Here is a 15987-nt window from a genome sequence, read left to right as displayed (position 1 = left end):
GAAACTCTAAGAGCCCAGCAGCCCACATTCAGGAGCCTCCACCACCCCCCTCTGTCCAGCACTGGCCCCAGATGAAGCATCCTACTGCTCCTCCTGCTCCTCCTGCTCCTCCTGCTCCTCCTCTCCTCCTCTGGCTCTCGGCCCAGTGTCCTACATCCCAGTGCCTCGCCAATTAGGCCCCCGTCCAGCACGGGCCGCGAGTGACACACAAATCACCAGCAGCAATTTCAAAAGTTTCAGACAGAGTCAGAGAGAAAGAGATAAGGATGAGAGGATGAGAGGGCCACACACAGAGAGCAAGAGAGAGAGAGAGAGAGAGAGAGAGAGAGAGAGAGAGATGCCACCCTCCCCTCCTCCTCCTCCTCCTCCTCCTCCTCTTTACTTCACTTCTTCTTCTCTCTTCCTCCCCTCTGTGTTTTAGTGTTCATCAGGAGGCCGTGAGCCTCATTAGGTTCTCACCGCCGTGCTGAGCTTGTCCTAATGGAGTGGTCTCATCCCCTCCGCTCGCGCGGTGCATTCCCGCGGGGGGAACGGCATCTGTTTGATCTGGCTAATACCCTCCTCCCCTGGGGCAACTACAAGCCTGGCTAACCCACGGCTCCGCAACGAGCCCAGCTGCTGGAGCAACTCTCTGGAGGGGGTTACACCCTTCCCCTGTGTATGGAGGCTTATATGGCCACAATGCTCAAGGATGCTTTCCCATCAGGCGTCATACGTCACACAGAGAAACTGAGACAGAGAAAAGAGCGGAGAGAGAGAGATAAAGAGAGAGACAGAAGGGAAGAATAGCAGATGAGATAGGAGACATGGAGAGGAGAAGAGAGGAAGAAGGGAGAGGTGAAGAGAAAGAGAGAGAGAGAGAGAGAGAGAGAGAGAGAAAGGGAGGGATGGCAGATGAGATATGAGATAGAGAGGATAAATAGAAGGGAAGATAGATAGAGAGAAGAGGAAAAAGGGAGAGGTAGAGAGAAGAGAGAGTGAGAGGGTGGCTGATTTCCTGGATGTCTCCACCCGGGGTCTCGCTTCCCATTCGCCGCTCGTCCCATCTGGGCTTGACACCCCGGGTCTGCCAGCGTGAAGGTGGAGGTGTGTGTGTGTGTGTGTGTGTGTGTGTGTGTGTGTGTGTGTGTGGGGCAGCACACCTGTTTTGCCATTCGGAGCGTGTTAGTTAATCATATTTAATGTAGGAGCTGGGCTGAATTATTCATCGGTGAAATGCTAACTCCTCAGGTAGGTATGCCGAGGTTATAAATATCGGTCTGTCAAGAAAGTGTTTCTTCCAACCCACTGGGGCCTGCTAGAGGTGCATAAAGAAAGAGGGAGAGAAAGAGAGAGAAAGAAAGATGGTCCAAGCCCCTCTCCTTTGTCTTGGCAAAGCTCTACTCCCTACTTTTTTCGCCTTCCAAGGGGTGTGCTGATTAACGATAAACTCTCAAAAAACACACACACACACACACACGACGCCCCTCATGAAATTGTAATGGGTACTTTTTAAGGCCTCTTAAGAGGCTGTACACCAACCGCTGTACTTGCCCATCTATCTGGGTGGAAGTGCAAAATGTGGTCGCTTTGAAGACAAAATGCATAATAGAATAAATTAGTGAGGCGATTTTCTGCCTTGTGCTCTCTCATTCCCCTTCTTGTTTTCTTAAAAATATATTTCTCTCTCCATCTCTCACCATCTCTTCCCCTCTATCTCTCTTTCTCTCTCTAGCCTCCCTCCCCCTCTCTCATTTTGTACACCCCCCTTTCTATCACCATCTCTTACTCTCTCTTTCTTTTTCTTTCTCTCTCTCTCTCTCTCTCTCTCTCTCTCTCTCTCTCCTTCTAGCACCAGAGTGAAGTGAAAGCGTTTGGTGGAGCTTCCCACGGCAGGCATGTCAAGTGGAGGAGTGCAGAGTGGAGGGAGAGCCAGACACAGAGAGAGAGAGAGAGAGAGAGAGAGAGAGATGCCACTCCTCCTCTTCACTTCACTCCCCATTTCTCTTCTTTCTCCCCCTCTGTGGAGGCAGGAAGGGGTGCAGTGACACTGGCTTTAAATGTGTCTGGGGAAGTTAATTAAGGACATTTGGCATGGCAGAAGGATCATGGCCTGACAGGAAGATTCAGTGTAAATTGGACACAGCCATTACGGATGTCAACACAAACTGATTCACTGTGTGTGTGTGTGTGTGTGTGTGTGTGTGTGTGTGTGTGTGTGTGTGTGTGTGTGTGTGTGTGTGTGTGTGTATCTGTGCCTGGCTGTCTGAATTCAAATAATTTTTTTTGTGTGTGTGTGTGTGTGTGTATGTATTTGTGTGCGCCGAAGTATTCAAATAATAGTTATAGTATAATTCAATTACATTACTTGAATAATTGCCCTGGTCAACAAGAAGCATCCACAGCACTCTCAATTATGCCCCCTGGCTCAGATGTCCTTGAAATAAATGATGTGCTGAAGAAAAAAGAATGAAACTTGAGCTATGGGGAGGAGAAAAGAGAGAATGATGGAGGGAGGAAGAGAAAGAGAGAGAGAGAGAGAGGGAGGGAGGTGCAGAGGCACGACGATGGAACTGCTGAGCACGGACGGACAGAGGGGGTGACAGATATCAGACATTACTGACATCATCACAAATGCACCCAGCCACCCCCTCACACACACACACACACACACACACACACACAGGTTGGTTGAAAAAAAGAGGGAGGCAAAAGGAGGATAAGGAGGATAAAAAAATAACCAAGGGTGCATGGTGATTGAGGACAACTGAGGACACACACACACAAAATAAATGATAAGACACCCACACACATACACACACACACACGGCCACACACAAAACAAATGGCACAGGTGCACAAACAGCAATAAACATACCTAAACACACACACACACACACACACACACACACACACACACACAGCCACACACACACACATACACACACACACACACCACAGGGCAGGCAGCACACACAGCAGACACACTCCTGGCTGGGGCAATGTGATAAATAAGCTGCCGTTGCGTGCTTCCCCACTTTCTGCCTGCCGCCGGACACAATGGAGGGATTTACGGCCGTGGACAAAAGGCAAAGGGAGCAATCTCCCTCAGACAATGCACTCCAGCACAGCACCCACGTGGGTTAGGCCACCACCTCACACTCGGCTCAGCTCAGCACAGCACAGCACACCTCTCCCTCTCCCCCTCTCTCCCTCCCTCTCCCTCCCTCTCTCTCTCCCTCTCTCTCTCTCTCTCTCTCTCTCTCTCTCTCTCCCTCTCCCTCCCTCCCTCCCTCTCTCCCTCTCTCTCTCCTCTCTCTCTCTCTCTCTCTCTCTCTCTGTCATACACACACACACACACACGCACGCACATGTATACTGTATGCATACACACACCCAGAGATGTTTTGCAAGGAAGGGAAACCATGACAATTCCGCAGACAGTCACACACACACTAAGGGTGTCACGATTACGATTTTATAGAATCGACGATGCAGCCACACCCCCAATGTCACATCCAGCATGTATGCCAAGACGCACAAACGCACGTGCTGAACTGCAGCATCAACACTCCTCTAATTTTAGGCTGTAGCCAGTTAAAATATACACATCAACCTAACAAAATAAAAGCCCCTCTTGCTACTTTGAAATCACCAGTGTGGAAGTACTTTCACGTCAATTAAAACTAACTTACCCTACTCAACTTAGCAAGTGAAAAGATGATCTAGTTACAGTCCAAAGTTACTTTATATTTAAAATGCACATTGATAAGTATCCATGAACAGAGACCTTGGGTCACTTCGAAGTGTGCTGAAACGATCAAATTATAATTCTGTGTTGTTTCATTTCACTATGTTCACGTCTCTCAATGTTCACGTTGGTTCTGTTTACATTACAACCTCGCGGTTGGAATGGTTTCAAAATAAAAGCCCCCCGAAACAGAAAAGGAAAAGGCCAAAAAGAGTAAATAACATATAAGGAATGCATTAATAGTAAAATTGAAAAAAAGATCGAAAATCGAATCGAATCGTGACTTTAAAATCAAAAATAGCATCGAATCGAGGATTTGGAGAATTTTGGAGAATTTGGAGAATGTTCACACACAAGAGAGAGGCAGAGAGGCAGAGGAAGACAAAGAGAAAGAGAGAGACGTGCATGGAGCGCCAAGCAGTCACACACACACACACACACACACACACACACACACACAGACACAGACACACACACGCACGCACGCACACACACACACACACACACACACACACACACACACACACACACACACACACACACACACACACACATACACAGACACACACACACACAGCTAAAATCCTCTGCAGAGAGACTGCTAACAACGGCGTTGGCCGTGAGCTCCATCCCCTGCTAGTGGAGCATGAAGCGTGTCATTAGCGGGGTGCGGGCCTTTGTGATTAGCCTGGCCCCTGCGTGCAGGCAGCCCCTACCACCCCTGCAGGGACTACTGCCTGCTAGGGCCCTCTGAGGCCATGTCATGTGGGCTGTCCTACAGCACATTCTGCAGCAGGCATGGACACACGCTAAACAACATACTGAGCGCTAATTGACACACACACACACACACACACACACACACACACACACACACACACACACACACACACACAAACACACATATATACATACACAGTGCGTGCATAAATGTATATACATTCACACAAAAAATGATGTAGTCAGAGAGAATGTATGTGAGAATTGAGAATGTAATATCTAACTACAACCTTCACTTCCTGTGACCTCCGTCCCTCTTTCCGAGATGCAAAATGTATTGTGTCAAAGACACTGGGGTGATCAAAACAGTCTCTTATTGACTCTTTGTGCGTGTGTGTGAGGGGTGATGGATAGTGTGTGTGAGTATGTGTGAGTGTGTGTCCTAGCCGAGATGGAAAAACGCGGGGAGCCGATTTCATGCTCTGGGAATTGCATTTCACTCACACACACACACACACACACACACACACGCGCACACGCACACGCACACGCACACGCACACGCACACACCACACGCACAACACACACACACACACACACACACACACACACACACACACTCACACTCACACTCACACTCACACTCACACACGCACACACTCACACACACACACACACACAATCAATTCAGCCAATGCATTTGTGCCACCTAGTGTTTGTTTGGGTCTCTGCAGTTCTGCAGTGGGAGGGGATCAGAGTGTAGGTCCACACCTCACCTCACACACTCCAGACTGTCAAGGAGGGTGGATGAAACAGCCCCTGCACCACTGACGGGTCTGGACACAGCCAGCCTCCAAATGAAGCCTTGGAGGAGACGTCAGTGATGCTTCACTCTCAGCATCCTCTGGAGGAGACGTCAGGAATGATGAATCACCAAGCCCACGCCAGACCTCCGTCCACAACACCACTGAAGCAGTCCTCTGAGTCTTCTACCCACAACACCACTGAAGCAGTCCTCTGAGTCCTCTACCCACAACACCACTGAAGCAGTCCTCTGAGTCCTCTACCCACAACACCACTGAAGCAGTCCTCTGAGTCCTCTACCCAAGCCTCCACCCTCCATGCCATCCTTCACCCTGGCATCACAATGGGCCCAAAGACTTCACCAACTCCCTAAATTGCACTGCTCCACCTTTTCTTTTTTTCAAGCAACACTGTGCAGCAAAATTGTCTAAAACTAGTTTTGGCATAGCAAGCTTTTTATCAGTTTCAACTGTGTGGTTGTTGGTGTTTTCAAAGTTTTTTATGCACTTTAGAGAGTGAATTTGCTAGTTTTACACCAAAACCTTTTAGTATTGCTTTAACAAAAACTAAATGTAAAACAATTCCTCATGGAGCCAATTTTCTGGCTCTCAGAAATGAAAATGCCGGGCACCCTGATTAAAAGTGCCATGGTGATGGAGTGCCGCTCACAAACGCCCCTGGTCAAAAACACACAGGAGCTAGTTAAAACGGGATCGTCCATTAACACCTCGGCTTCATCAATAAAGCCTCCTCTCTTCTCCCAACCGAATGAGTAATAGAGAATGAAAGACGGATAGATAGAGAGAAAGAGAGAACGACAGAGAGAGAGAAGGAGAAGGAGAAGGAGGAGGAGGAGGATGAGGAGAAGGAGATTGCCATTGGAAGGTTAGGTGGCTCCGCAGGTAAAGGTCAGTCTCATTTAAATGTCAAACAGCTACTGATGGCTATTGCGTCTGAAGAGTGTCCACCTCATTAGCGTGCCTGCGGCTATGCCACCCGCCCGCTAACTGTATAATGACACACACGACTTCCCTTGGCGCCTGACTACCACACACACACAGCCTATTCATTTGCATCTCTGAACAAATTCTATTTAATTCAAGCCATGCGGTCGATCACACACAGGTAAAATGATAGCAGTGGACAGCAGTAGACCTATAACATGGGGCTGCCCAAAGGCTATCCTGCATGCGTCTGAATTCATCTCTTTAACTCATGTAACTGGGCAAGGCACCAAGCCGTAGCCACACTCTTCACACACTTTAATTCACACTTTCAACTTCCAGTACCGAGCAACCAGGCAAAGCTGAAGACCTCCCTATACCCCAGAGGTATTTAGGTATCTAGTGTCACCAATTCACTCAACTATCTTTAGCATTTATCTATTGAAGTCATCAAAGGTCCACTTGTGGTCATCTCTATTGTCCACTCACCCACCCAAATCAGGAAGCATTCCCATCCCAGCTGATATGAAACACTTGGTGAAACCCCAGCAGCGTGAGAGAGCAATGTCCAGGGAAGGGTTGGTACTCACGATCGTTGCATCGTGTGCCGGTGTAGGAGGTCATGGAGCAGTCGCAGGTGAAGTTCTCCCACTGTTGAATGCACACGCCCATGTTGGCACAGGAGTCCTCCTGGCAGGTGGTGCTGGGGCCTGGCATAGGAAAGTCACCAGGGGCAAAGACAGAGAAAGAACCAATGAATGAATGAACAAATGAATTAGTGAATGCCCAGAGAGAGGAGGCAGGAAGCAAAAAACATGGGCATCACCAATGGGCATGCAGGGCGAGTACCCAACAGCATCACCAGAGAGAGAGAAAGAGAGAGAGAGAGAGAGAGAGAGAGAGAGAGAGAGAGAGAGAGAGAGAGAGAGAGATGCAGGCATGCAGAAATGACATCGCTTGAGTGACATCGACCCTTACCGCAATGCTAGACGGCACAGACAGACAGTTCCAGGCAACAGTGTGACACTTAGACACCTCATCACAAACAGTTAACAGCCAAACAAAGGAAATAACAACAAAAGAAGAAATAACAACAAGATGTTTATCCACCTCCAGAACTGTGACTAACACGGCAGATGTTCGAGTCGGAACACCTCCTGAATCGCCCAGCTCTCCAATATCCCATTTTAAGAAGTGAGAAATGTGATATTGTGAACATGTAAATTCTTTTTTTTTTTTTTTTTACAGGTTTTTTTTACTATGGTTTCTGTCAATTTTGTTGTTTGTTTTTCAAAGTTTGACAAACACATATTTGCAGCATTTTCAGGAAACTTTCATTACATTTCGTGTTTCATCAAAAGATGAATGAAAGTATCTTATAAATGTAAGCATTCACTGTTGGCAGCGCATGCAAGACAGTGTGAGAAAAAAACCCACCACCACCAATCAACATCTCAAATCAAACAGCGAGTGTGCCTCTACACTCCTCTGGCTGAAAGTGTGCCATTATGTGGTGTTCGGTGCGTCTGTGAGGGTGTTTATCTTCACTTTTGCTCTGTTCCAGGATGCCTTCCACTCAGCACAACACAACTACACCAAAGCCATCTTTTTAATGGGATCCACACCAGCAGCTATCACTAAAGTCCCGGAACATGAGGAGTACACTCTAACATGATGATAGAGGATTGTGGGTAAGTATGCCAGGCATTTTTGCATTTTATTTGTAGTGATCACGGGGGGACCATGCTTCTTATTTAAGTACAATTGCTCGCTATACATCCAGAAACGTAGTAATGCTAGTCATTTCTTACAAAAAGTTTTCCCCCTAAAAGCAATGCTGCCACTACTGAATTTCCACAACTCTTCTAAGTATCCTGCCACAGTCGTGTGCTATAATGAATTCTGTGCGACAGGCTCAGGAGTTGTTGCAATAGCTGCAAAGGACCATGACATTCAGCTAGTCTGCTCATTCATAATTCAAACTCCTCACTGGCAGAATAATGTAATACACACACACACACACACACACACACACACACACACACACACACACACACACACTGCTTGCATTTCTAAAATACATGAGCGACATGTCAACATGTGTACTCTGGCAGCTTGAATATGCCCATAAATTAGCGGGGGCTAATCATAGGTTGGGCGCACACGAGCAGCGAGGTGGCATCGTCTCCTGCAACTTTAATACTCCCTCCTGCTTTGGACAGCTAGATGAACCACTATTAGCAAGGAGCGTGAAGGATGAGAGTCAGACACAGAGAGAGAGAGAGAGAGAAGGGGGGAAAGAGAGAGAGAGCACCAATGACGAAGCTCAGACAACATAATTACAGTCTAGAGAAAGAGCTCATGTTTTATTTACCTTTCCTCCTGAAAAGGATTATCATTTCTTATCTATCTCTCTCTCTCTCTCTTTCTCTCTCTCCCCTCCCATACCTGAGCTGGGCTCCCGGTGAGAGACCAGGCATGGGCAAAGTGACACCTTCACACACCACCACCCATTGCACACACACTTGACACTTTCAGCCAGAGTTGAGGAGGAGGAGGAGGGTGGGGAGGTGGAGTTGAACCGTCTACCTTGGAGGTCGGCTTTGGTGAAGCCAACTTTAGTTGGGAAGAAACAGAAAGAAGGAGAGAGGGGTGAGAGAGACCGTGACAGAGAGAAAGAAAGAAAGAAATAGAGAGAGAAAGAGAGAGAAAGAGAGAGAGAGAGAGAGAGAGAGGGGGAGAAGTGAACAGAGCACAGTTAGTGAGGGACCAGTGAGTGTTAGTCAAATACAGTGGATTACATAAAGTCAGGACAGTTAGTCAGTGGATAAGGTATACAGTCTTAGGAGTTATTCATTTAAAAGAGGTTACATACATTACAACTGTTAAAAAGGGGTAACATTTGAAAGGGTGGGCAAAATCGGCATCAGAGAACAATAACTGGAGTAGTTAATTGTATCACAGTAATGGCCGCCATGAGTGCAGTTGTTTGAACAAGCTTGTCACGTACAGAGACCCCAGTCTGCAACTATTCCTTTTTACTTTGATCATGGGCTCCATCTAGTGGCTAATCTATGCAACAACAAATTTCTTTCAGAGAAGACCGAACATGATAACCCTATCGCCTCACACAGTTGAGTTTATTATAATCAAAAGTTTAAAATATGCTTGCATGTAGTGTATATTGTAAAATATCAATATTTTTACTGTGGTTAACATAAATCTGGTAAATTAAGTGTTGTGTGAGAGGCTTTGTAGAGTATTCAGTTTTAGCATTGAACCAGAGATGGAAAAATCACACAAATATAGCGACATGTAGTCACAGGTAGTCAGTGTATTTCACCAAAAGATTAAGGGCAGACATTCGGACTGGGTGAACAAAGCTCTTTGATGGAGGCGATGTATTTCACCGAAGGATTAAGGGCAGACGTTCAGACTGGGTGAAAGAAGCTCTTTGATGGAGGCGATGTATCTCACCGAAGGATTAAGGGCAGACATTCGGACTGGGTGAACGAAGCTCTTTGATGGAGGCGATGGGCACAGTGGAAGCTTACCGTCGCATCCGCGCTCAATCTGGCCGCTGCGGAACAGCGCGTCGTTGATCAGGTCCGGCAGGCGGCCGTTGAGATCCACGGATGCCAGGCAGCCCTGGAAGCCCTCGCGAGACACGACCAGCTTGGGCAGGTTCTGGTACATGTTGGGCCCGAGACCGGCCACAAACAAATCACCTGCGGAGGAGGAGGAGGAGGAGGAGGAGGAGGAGGAGCATAGATCAGAGAGATCAGTCCCACAGGGTTGGCCACCATGGCCACAGACACACATTACTAATGCATCTCACTATGGCAAACTGAGAGCCCATATCTACTACAGAAGTTACAGAAGGGATTGTACACACTTATGAAAGATAAGAGTACAAGTAGGGAATAGCCGTATATTGCATGTTTGGGTGCTCTCCCACTGAACCCAAGAACGCAAACTAAAGAAATGCTGCTATAAATTCAATGAAAAATTGATTAATTGTCTAAATTCTCTTATTCAAATATTCCCTTGTTTCAGTGTGAGATTCTTGTGTTGAGTATGATGCTCCAGTGGTCACCTTTGAGGTCCAGGTTCTTGGCACCGTTCACCACCTGGCTGACGGACTTGGTGTCCACCTTGAGGGTGTGCGTGTTGGTGGCGTCACGGGTGATGACCACGCTGTGCCACTGGTTGTCGTTGAGGGGGCTTTCGCTGTTGCCCTTCAAGAGGCTGGGACCGTTGCCCAGGTCGAAGACGTAGTGTATGAACCTGGACACACACACACACACACACACACACACACACACACACACACACACACACACACACACACACACAGTTACTTACTCTTACTCATCCACTCCTCTTCCCCCCCTTTAAGTGCCACTTCACAAAAAGGTGCTTTTTCTTCTCATATCACACTCAAGGGTCCTTGTTCCTATGACAACACTTGAGCTATGCTCTGTTTGTCACCGGATCTCACTGAGAGCGAGAGAGCGCGCGAGAGAAAAAATGTGAGTTTGAGTGTGTGTGTGTGTGTGTGTGTGTGTGTGTGTGTGTGTGTGTGTGTGTGTGTGTGTGTGTGTGTGTGTGTGTGCGTGTGTACGTGTGAATGAGAGAGAGAGGGAGAGAGAAAAGGCTGTATCTTCAAGTGGGTCAAGCCACAGTGAGAGTACATCACTCACTACACTCAACCCGAGTCAATGTACACATCCCCTGAGCTCAGGTCACCGAACTCTTGTGTTGGTCAAACAGTGGCACCACTGAGAGCACTCCCTCTCACAGGGCCACGACCGCTCCTGAGAGGAAGGGTACATGTACCTCTGCGACCACACATAAAAGAGAGAAGATTGAGAGGCTTTTTCATCATTTTATGCTCCCTCAATGCTTTTGACTTTGATGTCACATGACTAGAAATGAGACCGCACAACCATGACAAACCAATCTATCTAATAGGAGCAAATGCTATCATTTTTCCCCCTGACTTTCTTCCCCTCGATAACAGTCATTTCTTTTGTGATCTCAAGATAGGAAATCTGGTCTTCACAGCTTTCCGTAGCTTAGGCAAATTGATTTGCACTGGTTGTGTGGCCCCTGCTCTGGGCACATGGCTCTGAAGTGAGAGAGGTCTATTGCCTCGTGATAAGAGGCAAAAAGCACTCCAAGTGAAATTCATGGAGATTGGAACAATCACAAAAACATGTTTTATGCAAAAGATCCCCCCATGAAAACTCAGCTAGAAAAAAAACTCATCATTCTAACTATGTATTCCAAAAAAGAAACTGCCTTGTTATTTGTAAATCCACTTCAAATGTCTCTCTCATAACTCCTGAGAGATCGCATCAGCTGTGAACAGTGAACAACACACAGGATGCCTACATTCTCCTTCTACATTCCCATACATTTCAACAACTCACAATTTGAATCTGAATACTTGCTTTAATGGGCAAGTATGTTTACACAGACAAGGAATTTGCAACTCAGACAACATCACCCCACTACCTTATCCCAGTCCAAAACGCTCACCCCTTCACCAGCTCCACGGCGATGAAGTCATTGCCGTCGCCGCTGTTGAAGAGGATGAATCCGTCCGAGGAGGTGGTCTTGAACTGGAAGAACAGGTGCATGGTGGTGTAGGCCTGCAGCGTGGCCAGGCCCAGGTAGCTGCCCTTGGACTTGAAGGTGACCGGGTCGGCGATGATGGAGCGCATGCCGAAGCGCGCGTTGAGCTCGCACGACTCGATGTCGCCGTTCTTGCACATGTCGATGTAGAGCATGCCGTTGAACTTGAGGCCCTGCAGGTGGCCAATGAAACTGGACGGCGGCTGCGGCATGAAGCGTCGCTCCGTCACAATGCCCGTCTCCACGCTGTGAAACTCCAGGCGGGTGTGGTCACCTGCCATCTGGCCTGGTGTGTGTGTGTGTGTGTGTGTGTGTGTGTGTGGGGGTAAAGAGAGAAAGAGGGAAAAAAAGACAAAAGAAAAGAAGAAAGAGAAAAGAAAAAAGAGGGGAAGAAAAAAGAGGAACGGCATAAGAACAAGCCTGCAGTGGAGGTGTTCAAAGCTGTCCACCTGTCTGACCACCTGTCTCCTCCTCACTCTCCTGCAGTAGGAGCAGCATGAGAAAATGCAAAACACCTCCTCACCGCCTCCCCTTCCCCCTCCAGCTTGATTGATTCCCTTTTAATTTGAAGCGATTTCCAGCCTCATTAAACAACACAGGAGAGGGAGATAATCGCCATGCCAACCACTCTTCCCCGCAGCAGCCTCATTTTTATTGGCTCTCAATTCATTAGTGTTGCCTCACTGTGTTCCTACACGCCGACAAATGGCTGTCACTAGACAGGTGCACTCAACGACATACTCCCACACGAGTCTTTCAGGAAATTGATGTGTGCGTGTGTGTGAAGTAGTCTTGCAGGAATAAACAGGACTTGAGCAACTGTGGGACTTGTTTCCAATTGGTGTAAATTGAGAGAAGTGACAAGTAAGGCTTTCCTTCTAAACGTGTCACAACTTCACGAAAGAATTTGTCTACTTTATTTTTTATTTTACTTTTGAATTGGCACAAACACAGTTTGTATTTATTCAAAATGCACCAAATTCACACCAATTTCTCCGACCCCACACTTCATTTGTGAACTTGTAACAAAATGTATATCGCAATACGCATCCTGTTTTGCAAGACTAGACACAAAAGAGACTGTATTCATTTGCTGTATGTGTTTTAAAAGTATGTGGTCCATACCTTCAGCCACATCATCGTCCACCATGAGTTTCAAGTTTTTCCCGCGCCGGATCACTCTGACCGAATGCCACTCGTTGTCGTTCAGCTTTTGGCCGGCGTACAGGGTCTCGGGGCCCTTGCCTGAGAATGATGACTCATTAGTTTGATCAGAGGTGTCTCTTTGCAAACCCAATATTTGCTTTGCTCTCAGAATCAAATCTCATGGCTGCCAAGTGAAACTGACCCACACAAAATGTACCCTGGACAGCAGCTAGGTTAGCTAAACATAGCCCTTTATCAAATGGTCATATACATGTGCTTTATCTCACCGAAAGCACATTTTAGTTTTAGAATTAGGCTCATCACTGTCTGTGAACATAGATGTTTTACATGAAAGAACATAAAAGAAGGTGCTAGTAAAATCATCACTCTCACAGTTCAAAGCAAAGATTGGGTTTGCCATTACCTGGATATGCAGCAAAAACATTCAGTTATATTCAGTTATTGTCATGAAAAATGTTCATACATACATTGTTTTTACAGAAGGATGGACAAGTATTCACCTTTACCATTTACTAGTAAATCATCTAGATACTGTAGAACAATGCAACTGCAACTGCTTTTACTCATAAGAGGTCGTCTGATAGCCACAAAAATAAGCAGCTTTGATAAAAAAAGAAAAATGTAGTCTAGTTCAGTGCAGATACTGTATTGCTCAAGCAATCCATAATGCCTCATCCACATTTCAGACAAATGAGTCTAATGGAATGCGCTTTATCCAATAATGCATGCATACTGTAGAATATGTTTGCCTTTAGAGATCAGTATCCTTTTTCTTGCCAATTAACTTTATATAAAAACCTTCATCCAATATTCATCTAAGGTTCTTTGCTGCCTGACTTTGGATTCTTTCATTTGGCAAAACTGGTTCTCCTCTGGAGCCTGGGGTTCTGATCGATTCTGCTCTGAGTCCGATCGCAAGAGCACCTCCGCTCAGAGCACATCAATGGCTCTGATTACAGCCCAAACTCAGTGGTCAGGTCACATGAGTAATTGTTTCCAATTATACCAGCTTTTTGGCCCCTTTTTGGATGTGGGCACATGCGCACACACACACCTATATGGACCAACAAACACACACACACACACACATGCGCACACCAAGCAATGTCGGTCCGCTCCTCCCAGAACTCATTCGCATGTCGATCAGAGATCACTGACCACTGCAACCTTGGCCATGGCTCAATCACCCTACTCCCCTTTAGATTTTCATACGCCTCCCCAATCTATCACTGGGCCTACTGCTGCTGCTGCTTCAGACCTGACCACTCAGAATATCAATGCAAACGTCAGGTGCCCAGGGGATTGCATTAAATGTATGCAGTCAGATATTTCATTGATGTGCCAGTCACAAACTCAAAAGAGGATCTGATAGTGCACAAGGCAAAAATAAAAAAGACAAGAAAAAAAATGAACCTTGAGTTGTAACATTGGATACCTCATTATGGAGTTTTAAAACGTCTTAGTCACGCTTCACAGATCCAACTGGGGCTGGTGGATAAAACTTTGCTCTGTATGAGTAAGAGCAGTTGCACTGAAAACTCACTCACAAGTCCTCCCATTACCATTACTTCATAACGGAGAGAAAACAGTCCCTCAAAATGATCAAACTTTTCAGTCCCATAGATAGTGAGTTAGGTCAGCCTGATGCTTCATGTCTTGCACAGCTTATGATAAAAACATATCAATGTTTACACTTTCTATCATGAAATAGCATCATGCCTCTAAATGTCTTGGGCATTTCAAAGGCCCACACTGTACTGTACAGATCATTCAGCATTCTTTAAAGAGCAAAAGAAGTGTAGTGGTGACTTACTGGAGTTACAGTTTATCCTGACACAATCTAGATGGGGAAGAACAAGTGACAGATGAAATCGCATCCTTCAAGGTTACAGCTGCAGACATCCAAAAACAGAGACTCCACCTTCCGGGGACGGACACATGCAGGCAGGGACGGCGGCCATTTTGTCTCAGGCTGTGATGGGTGACATCACAACACCTACTCTGGGCTCATTAACTGACGAAAGCTGTTCAGAACTTCACTGTGTTTTCTGAAATGGGATGGGGAGCTCAGTGCAAGGACTGGCTGAGATAGGGGGTGCTATTTCCTCATAATGACTTTGCTATCATTGCAGTGAATTACGCTATCCGCACTGCAGTAGGCCTAATCTCTGTTCTTATGGGGTTTTGCTGGATATCTAAAGCATAAAGGTTTCTTAACAAATTTAAAATGGCCGCCAACTGTTATTGGCTAAATGGATTTTATGACCCAGACTTATCTGTTGTTTGCTAGAGTTTTTGATGACTTTGTTAATTCCAATTGTATTTCTTTCAGACATAAAGTACATAAAGCGTGCTAAACACACACACACACAAAACCTGGTAATTATCATGGTGTGGTGATCAAATGGGTTCAGAGCTATAACGTTCTGGGTCGACATCCATGTAGCCAGGATCCGTCATGTGCCGTCAACCGCAACAGAAAAGTGGAAGCAAACAGCCTCGGTCCAACAAGCACCAGCACCATACAGTGGCTTCCAGGCTAACCCAATGGAACCCTTTTGGACCACGATGCACAGAGGAGAGCGCCATGTGTCACTTAGCTCAGAATTAGGCGAGCCCAATAGAATGAAGTGTGAGTGTGTGTGTGTGTGTGTGTGTGTGTGTGTGTGTGTGTGTGTGTGTGTGTGTGTGTGTGTGTGTGTGTGTGTTGTGAACGCGTCTTAGAGGGCGGTCATGGGTGAATGAGCAGAGATGGGCGAACATTCACAACATCATCCTTATGAGAGGCGAGAGTGATGTGTGTCTCGAAATAAAAAAAAAAAGATGCTTTTGTTAGTGTGAGAAAATAAAAATTACAATATGCACCTACTGTATTGACATAAATGCCATAACTGACTTGTGACATGACGAAATACCAGTGAGGTGATATCTATAGGAACTATAGGTTTAGCATCTTTTTTTTTGCTGTGCGACCATGCTTCA

General features: G+C 46.4%; 1 protein-coding gene across 1 annotated transcript in view; it reads right to left on the bottom strand.

Moving 5' to 3' along the window:
* Positions 1-15987, bottom strand: part of LOC125298764 (neurexin-3b-like) — a 243341-nt gene that overhangs the window by 123832 nt on the left and 103522 nt on the right. The window contains 7 exon segments of the mRNA XM_048249611.1: positions 6789-6908; positions 8788-8814; positions 9753-9926; positions 10295-10485; positions 11743-12124; positions 12964-13083; positions 14819-14845. Of these exon segments, the coding sequence (XP_048105568.1) occupies positions 6789-6908; positions 8788-8814; positions 9753-9926; positions 10295-10485; positions 11743-12124; positions 12964-13083; positions 14819-14845 (1041 nt within the window).

The sequence above is a fragment of the Alosa alosa genome, chromosome 8 (assembly GCF_017589495.1).
Source record: "Alosa alosa isolate M-15738 ecotype Scorff River chromosome 8, AALO_Geno_1.1, whole genome shotgun sequence".
Lineage (NCBI taxonomy): Eukaryota > Metazoa > Chordata > Actinopteri > Clupeiformes > Clupeidae > Alosa > Alosa alosa.
Note: the sequence above shows the minus strand (reverse complement) of the source record. Positions and strands in the feature narration are given on the sequence as shown.